Below are 12,437 nucleotides of genomic sequence, written 5' to 3' on the forward strand. Positions count from 1 at the left end.
AAGATCCATGCCTCCGTCAAACCTCTTTGACTCCTCTACACTTATGTCCATGTCTCCGTCCTCCGGAGCTGCAAAATAACAAGTCTAATGTATCATATGTAAGAAAATGGCAGTAGTAGCAGAAGCAGAAGTAGTAGCAGTAGCAGCAGTACTAGTAGTAGCAGTAGCAGCAGTAGTTGTAATATTAGTAGTAGTAGTAGTAGTGGTAGTAGTTGTAATAATAATAGTAGTAGTAGCATTAGTGGCAATAGCAGCAGCATTAGTAGTACCAGTATTAGTAGTAGCAGAGCAGTAGTAGTAGTAGTAGTAGTAGTAGTAGTAGTAGTAGAAGTAGCAGCAGTAATAGTAGCAGCAGCAGTAGTAGTAGTAGCAGCAGTACTAGTAGTAGTGGCAGTAATTGTAATAATAGTAGTAGTAGTAGTAGTAGTAGTAGTAGTAGTAGTGGTATTAGCAGCAGTACTAGTAGTGGCAGTAGTTGTAATAGTACTAGTAGTAGCAGTAGGGGCAGTAGTTGTAATAGTACTAGTAGTAGCAGTAGGGGCAGTACCAGTAGCACTAGTAGTAGCAGTAATAATAGTACTAGTAGTAGCAGTAGGGGCAGTAGTTTTAATAGTACTAGTAGTAGCAGTAGGGGCAGTAGTTTTAATAGTACTAGTAGTAGCAGTAGGGGCAGTACCAGTAGCACTAGTAGTAGCAGTAATAATAGTACTAGTAGTAGCAGTAGGGGCAGTAGTTTTAATAGTACTAGTAGTAGCAGTAGGGGCAGTAGTTTTAATAGTACTAGTAGTAGCAGTAGGGGCAGTACCAATAGCACTAGTAGTAGCAGTAATAATAGTACTAGTAGTAGCAGTAGGGGCAGTAGTTTTAATAGTACTAGTAGTAGCAGTAGGGGCAGTACCAGTAGCACTAGTAGTAGCAGTAATAATAGTACTAGTAGTAGCAGTAGGGGCAGTAGTTTTAATAGTACTAGTAGTAGCAGTAGGGGCAGTAGTTTTAATAGTACTAGTAGTAGCAGTAGGGGCAGTACCAGTAGCACTAGTAGTAGCAGTAATAATAGTACTAGTAGTAGCAGTAGGGGCAGTAGTTTTAATAGTACTAGTAGTAGCAGTAGGGGCAGTACCAGTAGCACTAGTAGTAGCAGTAATAATAGTACTAGTAGTAGCAGTAGGGGCAGTAGTTTTAATAGTACTAGTAGTAGCAGTAGGGGCAGTACCAGTAGCACTAGTAGTAGCAGTAATAATAGTACTAGTAGTAGCAGTAGGGGCAGTAGTTTTAATAGTACTAGTAGTAGCAGTAGGGGCAGTACCAGTAGCACTAGTAGTAGCAGTAATAATAGTACTAGTAGTAGCAGTAGGGGCAGTAGTTTTAATAGTACTAGTAGTAGCAGTAGGGGCAGTACCAGTAGCACTAGTAGTAGCAGTAATAATTGTACTAGTAGTAGCAGTAGGGGCAGTAGTTTTAATTGTACTAGTAGTAGCAGTAGGGGCAGTACCAGTAGCACTAGTAGTAGCAGTAATAATTGTACTAGTAGTAGCAGTAGGGGCAGTAGTTTTAATTGTACTAGTAGTAGCAGTAGGGGCAGTAGTTTTAATAGTACTAGTAGTAGCAGTAGGGGCAGTACCAGTAGCACTAGTAGTAGCAGTAATAATTGTACTAGTAGTAGCAGTAGGGGCAGTAGTTTTAATAGTACTAGTAGTAGCAGTAGGGGCAGTAGTTTTAATAGTACTAGTAGTAGCAGTAGGGGCAGTACCAGTAGCACTAGTAGTAGCAGTAATAATAGTAGCAGTAGCACTAGTAGTAACAGTAGTGGCGGTAGTTGTAATAGTACTAGTAGTAGCAGTAGTAATAGCAGCAGTGGCAGAAGTTGTAATAGTAGTAGTAGTTTTTACTAGGTTATTTAACGACGCTTTATCAACTACTAGGTTATTTAGCGCCGAAGCAAAAATCTAACACTACTCGAGCGGAGCTTGGGATCTTCAGTCAAACGCTCCTTTCGTCAGAGCTACGTCGCTGCACAGTGTGTATTTTTGCCAATCTCGGTGGACAAAAAACAAATTTCAACTTGTCTAGTTAGGCACAGATGAATGTGAATTCATGTTCTTTAACATTTGGGTAATGCTTTTACTGTTTTATCAGTAGCAAGTTATTTTTAGAAGGTTATGTACAAGGGGGCATCTGTTACATGTTTGGCTAACAGCAGAAAAGGATCATGGAATGGGGGAGTTTTTAATTACTGGGTGAATGTTTTAGGCTTGCAAAATTATTCACATGACATGAAGCATCAGGTAAAAATTCATTGGACACATTTTTATCTAACCTTAACAAACTCACCGTGGATGAGAACGCAGATCTAGTAGCTGGACAAAATTAGCAAAGTATCCCTTTATAGTAGTGCATTAAGGCAAAATGAATAACTTCTCTCCTATCTAACAGATTTTTATGAAATAATGTACGAAAGTTACAGTTAGCATATATTTTTGTGTACAAACTGCATTTATGCTCGACCGTGCCGAAATGTAGTAATTATACACCTGGTAGCAGCCCTTTAATGGACCTCATTAAAGTACACCTATTCATTAAAGTTCAGGTGTTCCACCAATCAGAAAACGCCATTGCAGCAATATGAAAGCGTAAGTATCGATTATTCTCGGATATGCAATCGAAAGACAACTAGCGAAACGTCACGGAGGCTGGAAATCCAATACTGTCGCAGAAGGTTATGTTCTGTTACTATAATAATAATAGTTAGAGTAAATAATATTCAAATAAATTCAATTTGTCATCTCGTTTTTCAATGTCTAAATCAATTTTAACATTATATCAAGGTTAACGTTTCTTTTACTCTCTAGATTATATCAAGGTCAATATGGACATTTGTTCCTCGGAAAAAATCAATACTTTCGCGTCTGCGCGCATCTCGCAATTTACGAGCTATTGCACATGGTCAGTTCCGCTCCTCAGTCAGATAAGAATAAAATGAATACTTCTGAATAATTTCAAGTTAGAAATATGGTCGAGCATAAAAAGTCCTATGAAACTTGACTATAATGGTAATTAAGACGCTCGTATGAAAATTATGAAACTCGCAATGCTACATCTCTTCCCGCTTAGACCGAGTAAATGACGCTATAGATAAATTGAACGAAGACATTGACTCGATTGTGACATGGACAAAGAAACTCCGTCTTAAAATCAATCCTGGAAAGACACAAGCAATTATATTAGGACACAAACGACAAACCGACGCTGTAAAACACCTCGACATTTCCCCCGTTAAAGTAAGAACAATGCATATCCCTTTCAGTTCTTCAGTAAAAAATCTTGGCATTCACATGGATAATAATCTCAACTGGGACATGCAAATCACAGAAACCTGCAGAAAAGTATATTCTATTATCCATGTGCTAAAAAGGATAAATGTTCATCTCCCCTCTTGCTTAAAAAAGTCCCTTGTGCAGACACTTGCATTTCCCTATTTCGACTATGCGGACATTTTACTGACTGACCTCTCCAGCGACAACAAAATGAAACTTCAACGTGCTCATAATTTGTGTGTACGTTTTGTAAGCAATGTTCGTAAATATGATCATATTACCCCATCCCTGGAAGCAATAGGTTGGCTTAAACTAGATAAGAAAAGAAATTTACATTCACTTCTCTTTCTCTTCGAAATCTTGAACTCTTCTATTCCTTCGTACCTGTCGTCTCGCTTCACTTACCTTTCTTCCCACCATAATCTGAACACACGCTCTCTCCATGAAACAATACTAACAATACCATCCCATCGCACCTCCTCATACTCATCCTCTTTCACAATAGCCCTGCCAAGACTCTGGAATTCGCTACCTGCTAGCATCAGGGACTGTCGAAATAAAATTGAATTCAAACGAAAACTTACTAGGCACTTGGTCAGTAATTGATTACTTGTAAATATTTTCTTTAATCTATGACAAAATATTTCAATATTCAGTAATTTCATCACTATAGAATTTTGTTATTCTACATTTAATTTGTAATCCAGTAAATATAAAATATTCTTTGTTTCTCTATGATAAATTATCTAGCTTTAATTATTCAGGTAATCTTTTCGTACTTTGATTTTATTGTAATTGTAAATTTAATACTAACTGTAATATTATTTGTAATTGTAATTGTAAATTTAATACTAATTGTAATTTTATTGTTGATATTGTTGTTGGAATCTCCTGGTAGAGGGGCAGAGAAGGCCTGACGGCCTTATCTCTACCAGGTTAAATAAATAAATACTACTAATACTACTCTTTCATAAACATCCTCGCGTCTTAATTACTACCATTATAGGCTCGTTGCATAATGTATTATTACGGTTCCATAAGAGAAAATACCCCTTTATAGGAGATGCATTTAAACAAAATTATTACCTTATCTCCTAACAGATTTTTATGAAAATGGATACAGAAGTTAGAGGTAGTATATATTTTTTGTCTACAAAGTCTGATTATGTTTCTATATGAGAAAGTGTCCCTTTATAGTGGTGCATTAAGACAAAATTAATAACTTCTCTCCTATATAATATACTTTTTATGAACCTTTGTACAACAGTTAGGCCTACAGGTAGCATAAAGATTTAATCAGAGTTTGTACACAAAAATACTTCATATGCTACCTGTGACTGAGGGAAGTAATTATAAACTTCATTGAGGTTGGTCGGCCACGGGATTTGAGCCCGGGATCTCCCTATGTGAGTCTAGTGCCACTGAAACATTGTTGTTTCCTAAGATACTTGAAATAAACTAAAGGTAACATGCAAACGGAATAATTAAAAATTACCAAAAAAATAAATAAAATAAAATTACTCGCGGGGTCACAATGTTATACAAAGCAGGAAGATATTTCTCCTCAACTTGTAACACAGTAATACCCATGACAAGCTTTCTCTGAGTCCCGAACTTTGCCTGGAATCTCCTAAAGGGAAAAAAATACTAAAGTTTACGTTTCACTCCTTATTTATAGATTGACAAATCGAACTGAAACCCTGACCGAGTTACTACGTGAGCGCTGGCTGTCTTGGGGAGGAGCAAGTGAGAAAGCACGGGGGGAAGGGAGAGAGCACTATGCACTTGCAGGTCCACTCACAGTCTGTCAAACCTGCTAACAAAAGCATTAAAAGGTTGACTAGTTGCCTGAAATGCTAGCATAAGGTTCGTTCCAACAAGCGGTTCATGGATCAGTTCATGTACGGTTCCTGTACCATCTTATGCGCATGCGCTATTTGAGCATCTGCTATGGGATTGAAACTGGACTGGACGCTGTTGGAACGCTTTCGCGGATCGTTATGTACTAAATCCAGAGATGCTATAACTGTGATCATCTTTGCTAAGAACGGGATGCTTAATTATTTTCGTTTCGCAGCTAATTCTAATTGCAGAAAATAGAATTTCGATCATTTTCAATAAAAATATGACAAAAAAAATGGAAGGCAAGAATTCCGATAATTGACTTCAATAGTTATTTTTTTAATTATTAATGTATGTACGTTATTTATTATATTTTTAATCAAAGCTCCATGTTGAAATTGTAATTAACTGTTTCAATAACCAAATAATTTCCATTCCCTTTTTTTTTTTGGCGAAAATTTAAATTAAATCTCTAGTTTTATTATTCGTCTGTACTGTCACTTTTCATCTTTAACCTCAATGATGCGAACAGTCGATCATGTCTTTCTTCAGTATCCAGGAGACGTTGGTGAGCTTATGCGCATGCGCGTCTCGCGTACTCTTCCGTACATGCCTCAATCCACGGACTATTTCTGACCGTTCCGAACCCGTGTCAAAAGCTTGTTGGAACGCCCGACTGCAGTACATGTTCCCGGTTCAGGACTGGTTCGGATTGTGTTGGAACGCTTTTTTTGTACTGCGCATGCTCACGATGGTTACGGACGGTTCCTGACTTGTTGGAACGAACCTATAATGGAACCTTCCTAGCCGACAGTCGAGGCAAAAATGAAGAATCCGTTATTGTGGTAATACTGGAGAGTGGTTCTTCTATTGGTCGCGATGCCCACACACACCCTCTCAGATATTTACGTGGTGATTGTGACTGAATGACGAGGAGCGAGGGAGAGAGAAGGAAGAAAGGGAGAGATTCCAGAAGTTGGCGTGTATTATGGGGTTTCACTTAAAGTTGTCAAACTATAGTTCTCTCAATACATAAGCTTGTGTGCACACTAATACATAACAGGTGTCGGAAGGTATGAGCTGGTGGACTTACCTATGCTTACGTAGACGGGCCATTTCAACACTTCGGTTAGAATATCCCCTTTCAGCCAGTAGCGGATCGTCCAAGTGCCTTCGTCTGCTACTGTGACTGGATTCCTTAGAATCGAACATGTAAGGGGCGTTTTTAGCACAGTTGTCTCGTTGCTGGGGTTTGTTATTTCACAGTAATCACTGTCGTCTCTAGTTGCATCCAGCTTTCCAGTCTTTCCAATATACCAAAACGATGACGTATTGGTAGCAGTATCACCTGAAACATTGTAAAATATACGAGTACATGTAGATACATCTAAATAACTGAAACATTGAGTGTATAATTTACGTCTTAATAGATGGACAATTGTATGTAGGATGTAGGTAACTCCAAGTAGCTACAATATTGGACATCGAATTAAATGAATGGGTGAATTCAAATAGACCTACATTCTCTTCTCCACCAAGACTCCGGTATTTCCAAACATCTATATATATAATTTGAACTGGTAATGGAAATTGCGGGAAAACAGCTGAAGGGATTTTAATAAATGACGCATCATTTTGAAGCTTGGAACCCAAAATTTTTAGAAAAATAGTAGTTTTCAGTGAAATATCAATTTTCCTACGTTATTTTCCTATTCTTCAAAATCCATCTTTCTTCAGTTTTGAGAACTAATTGCATTTCAGCACGGCTGTGATTTCAGAATAAAACAAAACACACACTACAATAAACAATAGCTATTACACGAAGGCCATGACCTGCAGGATTGCTGACATATTTAGAGTTCAAATTCAATTGGTTATTAAAAACAAGTGATTTGCAGGTCTGATTGTGTGGTGTATAATTTTCTAAGTACAGCTGTGTATTGGATATTGAAATCTACGAAACTTGACGAGGTTTTTTTGGCATTATTACCATTAGAAATGAAATTGCATTACAGTTAATGCCATGATGTGGCTATTTTTCATTAATTATACATATTAATGCTACACTGATGATATGAAAGTGAAACGTTTTGGGAATATATAAGTAGATATAGAGAATGTGTTAAATTAGATCTTCATTTCTGTAATTTACTGAGTGGCAGCTATTCTATATATAAAACTACAAAACTTACGTAAGGTAATAATACTATTATTAAAAATCAAATATTTTTATAGTTTTTAATCAAGTGGGGTTGGGTCTTTTTCATATATTTAATGGCGGTGTGGTGTAGATACTTCTATGCGTCATTCTCTTCAGTATTGGCTCGAGAGAGAGTATCTTTCATTGTTATGGAAGCAAATAACTTTCAGAATGTCTGGTATTCTTCATTGAAAATAAATTTGAAAAATGTTTATTTGAACGTCTAATGAACTTAGTTTGCAGCATTTGCTGCACAAGCTACTAGTATATATATATAATTTGAACTGGTAATGGAAATTACGGGAAAACGGCTGGACGGATTTTAATAAATAACCCCTCATTTTGAAGCTTGGAACTCAAAGTTTTTCGGAAAAATAGTAGTTTTCAGTGAAATGTCAATTTTTAAACATAATTTTCCTATTTTCCAAAATCCATCTGTCGTCAGCTTTGAGAACTAGCTAATAGCATTCACGGCCGACTTGATATTCCCTTCGCTGTTTTGTAAAGGAGAAGCGAAGCGAGATCAAGTCGGCCGTGTTGAATTTCAGAATAAAATAAAACACATACTACAGTAAACAATGTTACACGAAGGCCATGATCTGCAAGAATGCTGACATATTTAGAGCTCAAATTAAATTGGTTATTAAAAACTTAACTTACTAAAAATAATTTACAGGTTCGATTCTGTGGTTTGTAATTTTGTGGGTACAGCTGTGTGTTGGATATTAAAAACTACAAAACTTGAGGAGGTTTGATGACATTATTACTATTAGAAATAAAATATTATTGTAGTTAATGCCATGATGTGACTATTTTTCATTAATTATACGTATATTAATTCTATATTGATGATATGAAAGTGAAACGTTTTGGGGTTATATAAGTAGATGTAGACAATAACTGAAATTAGGTTTTGATTTCTATATTTTACTGAGTGGTGGCTATATAGTATATATAGTGTATGTTACTGAAAGCTATAAAACTTACGTAAGATAATAATATTATTAAAAATCAAATATTTTTATAGTTATTAATCAAGTGGGGTTGGGTCTTTTTGATATATTTAATGGCGGTGTGGTGTAGATATTTATATACGTGGTTCTCTTTAGTATTGGCTGGAGAGAGATTATCTTTCATTGTTATGGAAGCAAGTAACTTTCAGAATGTCTCGTATTCTTCATTGAAAATAAATCTGAAAAATGTTTATTTGAATGTCTAATGCAGCATTTGCTGCACAAGCCACTAGTATGTTTTATTTCCGATCGCGGAAGTATGAATGGAGAAGTAGTATTGTAAGTTAGGAGTTCAACTGTAGTCACTTACTCATCTCAGTGATCTGGACCTCACTGGCCAGCGCGTATGTTTGATTGTAGTACACCATTTTAAAATGCGTCTCGTTATTAGGTTTGTAGACGACCTCTGCGCCACATTCAGCTACACCTGTAACACAAAACAGAGATCATACATAGGCCAGAAGTGTAGGAAAAAATGGAGAAAATCCTTTTTTTGTGGAGTGCATTTTAATATTAAAATGTTGAAATACGAACCTTTAATATTAATACATAGTGGATTAACCGAAGATTTGAGTACAGTAAAACCTCGTTAATCCCGACCCCGATAACCCGGACTTCGCTTAATCCGGACAGGCAAAAAAACTATGAGTGTGGGAAAATTAAAGAACTTTGTTTTAAGAGGAGAGGATGGTATTTTTTAAAACTTTTTTCCTATTTGGTGTAAATTATTAATTTTTTTGTATGTAGAGAGCTCATACCTGTTGAAACTCAACCAAATAAAAATATTTTGAAAAAAAAAAATATATTTAGGGGCCCAAATTTGAAAAAAATATATACCCAATGCAGGATTGTACTAAAACCGATATATCTAAACCGTTTTTAAAGATAGATTCAAACAGTTTTTGCAATGTATTTGCAAAAGTATGTTCTACAAACTGTCTGTAACAGAATTTTGATATTAGTCCCTATGTTTGTAAAATAAACAATTAAAATTTAGTAACAATTTTCTGATTTCCTTTCTTGCAAACAAACGGACGTATTTTTTAAATGAAATCGATTAACAAAATTCTGTTACAGAGAAAAGTTTCCCAATAGTCTAAAGAATGTGTGTTCTAAATTTCATGCATGTATCTTTAATAGCTCGGAAATTATATTCATTTGTCTGGCAATGTAGCAAAAAAAAAAAAAAAAAAAAAAATGAAGTTACTGGAAACCGATAAAAGCGGGCGTGTGATTTAAAAATCCATAGCGCAGGAAGTTTAAAAATGACGTCTCAATATCCGATAAGGGCACAAATACCCACAAAATGTTATGCAATGCATTCCACACATATGAAAGCGTATTTTAAAGAAAAAATTTTTTTTTTGAAAATTTAATTTACCGGAAACAACAATAAAAGTGGGGAAGTGATTTAAAAATCCATAATGCAGGAAGTTTAAAAATGCCATCCACACATATCACAGAGTATTTTAAAGATTTTTTTTTTTAAATTTAGTAATTTTTCATAAAAAATACCATCCTCTCCCCTTAAGACTTACTTTTATACATTAGAACTATGGAATTACGAAAGAATATAGACATGTAATTCAAACCAACTTCCGCAGCAAGAATTTGAACTGATGCAGAGCCTGGTCCGTTCGCCACATCATCATAATTTCATTATGGGTACTGCATTGTATATATTGCTTTACGTTTTACTGTACTGTATAGTGTATTTAGACCTATACTCTTTAAATACACCGTAATAAACGTGTTTTGTTGCTATAAACGGAGTTTCAATGCACTTTCTACTGTTCTTGTAGGTTATTTCAGTTAATCCGGACTTTGGTGAAACCAGTCAACCTATCCTTGCAATTGTTCCGGATTAACGAGGTTTTGCTGCATTTCTGTACCATTTTTAAAGCACAGCAACGCATCTGATTGTAATACAGTAACATTATAGCAGTTCTAATCTTTCTTCAAACTACGACTTTCAGTTAGTTAATTAGTTGATAGCCGTCCCAACCGGGGTTTAATAATCGGTCTCCTAATCAATTCTAAATGAATATTTATATTTCATTCAATTTTTTCTTTAATATAAACCCTAGTTAGGTAGGCTATCATTGAACAATTTATTGGAAACGTAACAAACAATTTAGGCTACAAGGCAAATTACATTTTATAATGAATATAGGTGATGATTAATTATGCTAATCGATGACTTGAGTGCAGTGGAGGATATGATATCCATGGTGCTGTCAGGAACTTTTAATCATCGGAAGACTTCTAAGACTCCCGTGGGATTGTGACTCTAGCCCCAATCATAATTCCTACAACGTCCCATGTCTTGATCTTATATTTGGTCCACAAATCACTGCAGCATGGCAGATAAATTGCCCGTTTTTCTTTGCAGACTTCTCTAGGTTGTTCCTCGCTGTTCTCAAAACGGACTGTGGGATCGAAAATGAGTCCACAATTTTTTTTTTCGGTCTATAATAATAATATCTGCTCTTCGAGTTGAACCTCAGCAGAAAGGCACCCAATTTCCTCGTACATCTCATACTTATCAGGCCGGCGAAGTTCATTGGCAATCATGGAGCGAATTTTATTATGACGGTCAATTCTCAGTAATTCTCCCTTCCTGCAAAAACCCAGTACATGGGCTAAGGTTTCTTGCTCATCGCATCTTCTGCAATGGGCAGTACCAAGGCTTGTGCCTGGGAGGCTTCTGACTGGAATAACGTTGCAGCTCATACTTACCTTTAGACATAACGTTTTACCTTATTATTGCATCACATATACCGAAAATGCTTAAACACTTAAAATGCCCTAGTATATTTAGCAATATTTGAGTCTATAATTAGATATGATACTTTGGGAAGAAAGTGTTAAATCACTTCTTAATCTGTTGTCTTTGCTTCAAAAAAAGAATAATTTGATATTCATTATTTATTTATACCAAATTAATTTTACGTACAAAGCATAAATAATTAGGAACACCCGTATGATCAAAGCTCGTGTTTATAATATAGACATACAAAAAATAATGCACACAAATAATATTATACTGTATATGTGCAAAACAAAACAAAAAAAAAAACAAAAAAAAACAAGAAAAACAAATAAAAACATGAAAGAAAAAACTTAAATGTTGTTTGTCAGAACCTCTTGATCATTCATTTGATTTTTTTTTAGTATTTCTGCCACTGAACAAATTGATAATTTAACTCTGTTGAACATTTCCATAAAAATTTATTTATTTATTTATTTATTTATTTATTTATTTATTTATTTATTCTGGTGTAGTTAAGGCCATCAGGCCTTCTCTTCCACAACACCAGGAATACAAATACAATAACAGAAATAAAAAGGAAAAAAAAAACACTATAAACGAAGTAAAGTCACACAAAAATATACACAGGTTGCAGTCACACAAACTTTAAATGAGTGATTAAGTATAATTAATTGTATCCTAATTAACTAACACAAACAAGAAACTTGCGATTTTAATCTGGAGTAAAAAAACACAAATCAACACTTCTAGCAATATCTAAAACGCATTAAACAAGACAAAATTTTCCAATTTAATTTTGAATTGTGATCAAGTCCGGCAGTCCCTGACATCATTAGGTAGCGAATTCCAGAGACGAGGTATTTCTACAGTGTAGGAGGATGAGTATAGAGACGTTCTATGATGAGGGATAGAAAGAAGTGCTTGATATCGGTTTCGAAGAGTTGTAAGAAATTGAAAGCGCGATAAGAGATAATTCGGAGTAGAAGTATGCATGATTCTAAATAGAAGAGACAGTGAATGTATTGTTCTTCGTTCCTTCAGACGCACCCATGAAAGTAACTGGAGGGAAGGTGTTATATGGTCAAATTTACGAGTATTGCAGATGAATCGTATGCACACATTATGAACACGTTGTAGTCTCTCAGCTAAGAGTGAACTTACATTAGTTAGTAAGGAATCGCAATAATCAAAATGGGGCATTACAAGCGTCTGAATAAGATTCTTTTTTAGACTAAGTGGTAGAAATTCTTTCATATGAAACAAAGAGTGAAGTTGAGAAAATATTTTTTTGCAAG

At 35.3% G+C, this 12,437-nt stretch overlaps 1 protein-coding gene across 1 annotated transcript in view; it reads right to left on the reverse strand.

The window, feature by feature from the left end:
- LOC138714680 (uncharacterized) overlaps positions 1 to 12,437 on the reverse strand; it is a 54,948-nt gene that overhangs the window by 25,633 nt on the left and 16,878 nt on the right. The window contains exons 4-6 of the mRNA XM_069846742.1: positions 8,680 to 8,796; positions 6,250 to 6,504; positions 1 to 68 (exon numbers count right to left, since the gene is read on the reverse strand). The exon at positions 1 to 68 is cut by the window's left edge and continues 274 nt beyond it. Of these exons, the coding sequence (XP_069702843.1) occupies positions 1 to 68; positions 6,250 to 6,504; positions 8,680 to 8,796 (440 nt within the window). The remainder of the gene's footprint in view (positions 69 to 6,249; positions 6,505 to 8,679; positions 8,797 to 12,437) is intronic.

Source organism: Periplaneta americana, chromosome 15 (assembly GCF_040183065.1).
Source record: "Periplaneta americana isolate PAMFEO1 chromosome 15, P.americana_PAMFEO1_priV1, whole genome shotgun sequence".
In the NCBI taxonomy this organism is placed as follows: Eukaryota; Metazoa; Arthropoda; class Insecta; order Blattodea; family Blattidae; genus Periplaneta; species Periplaneta americana.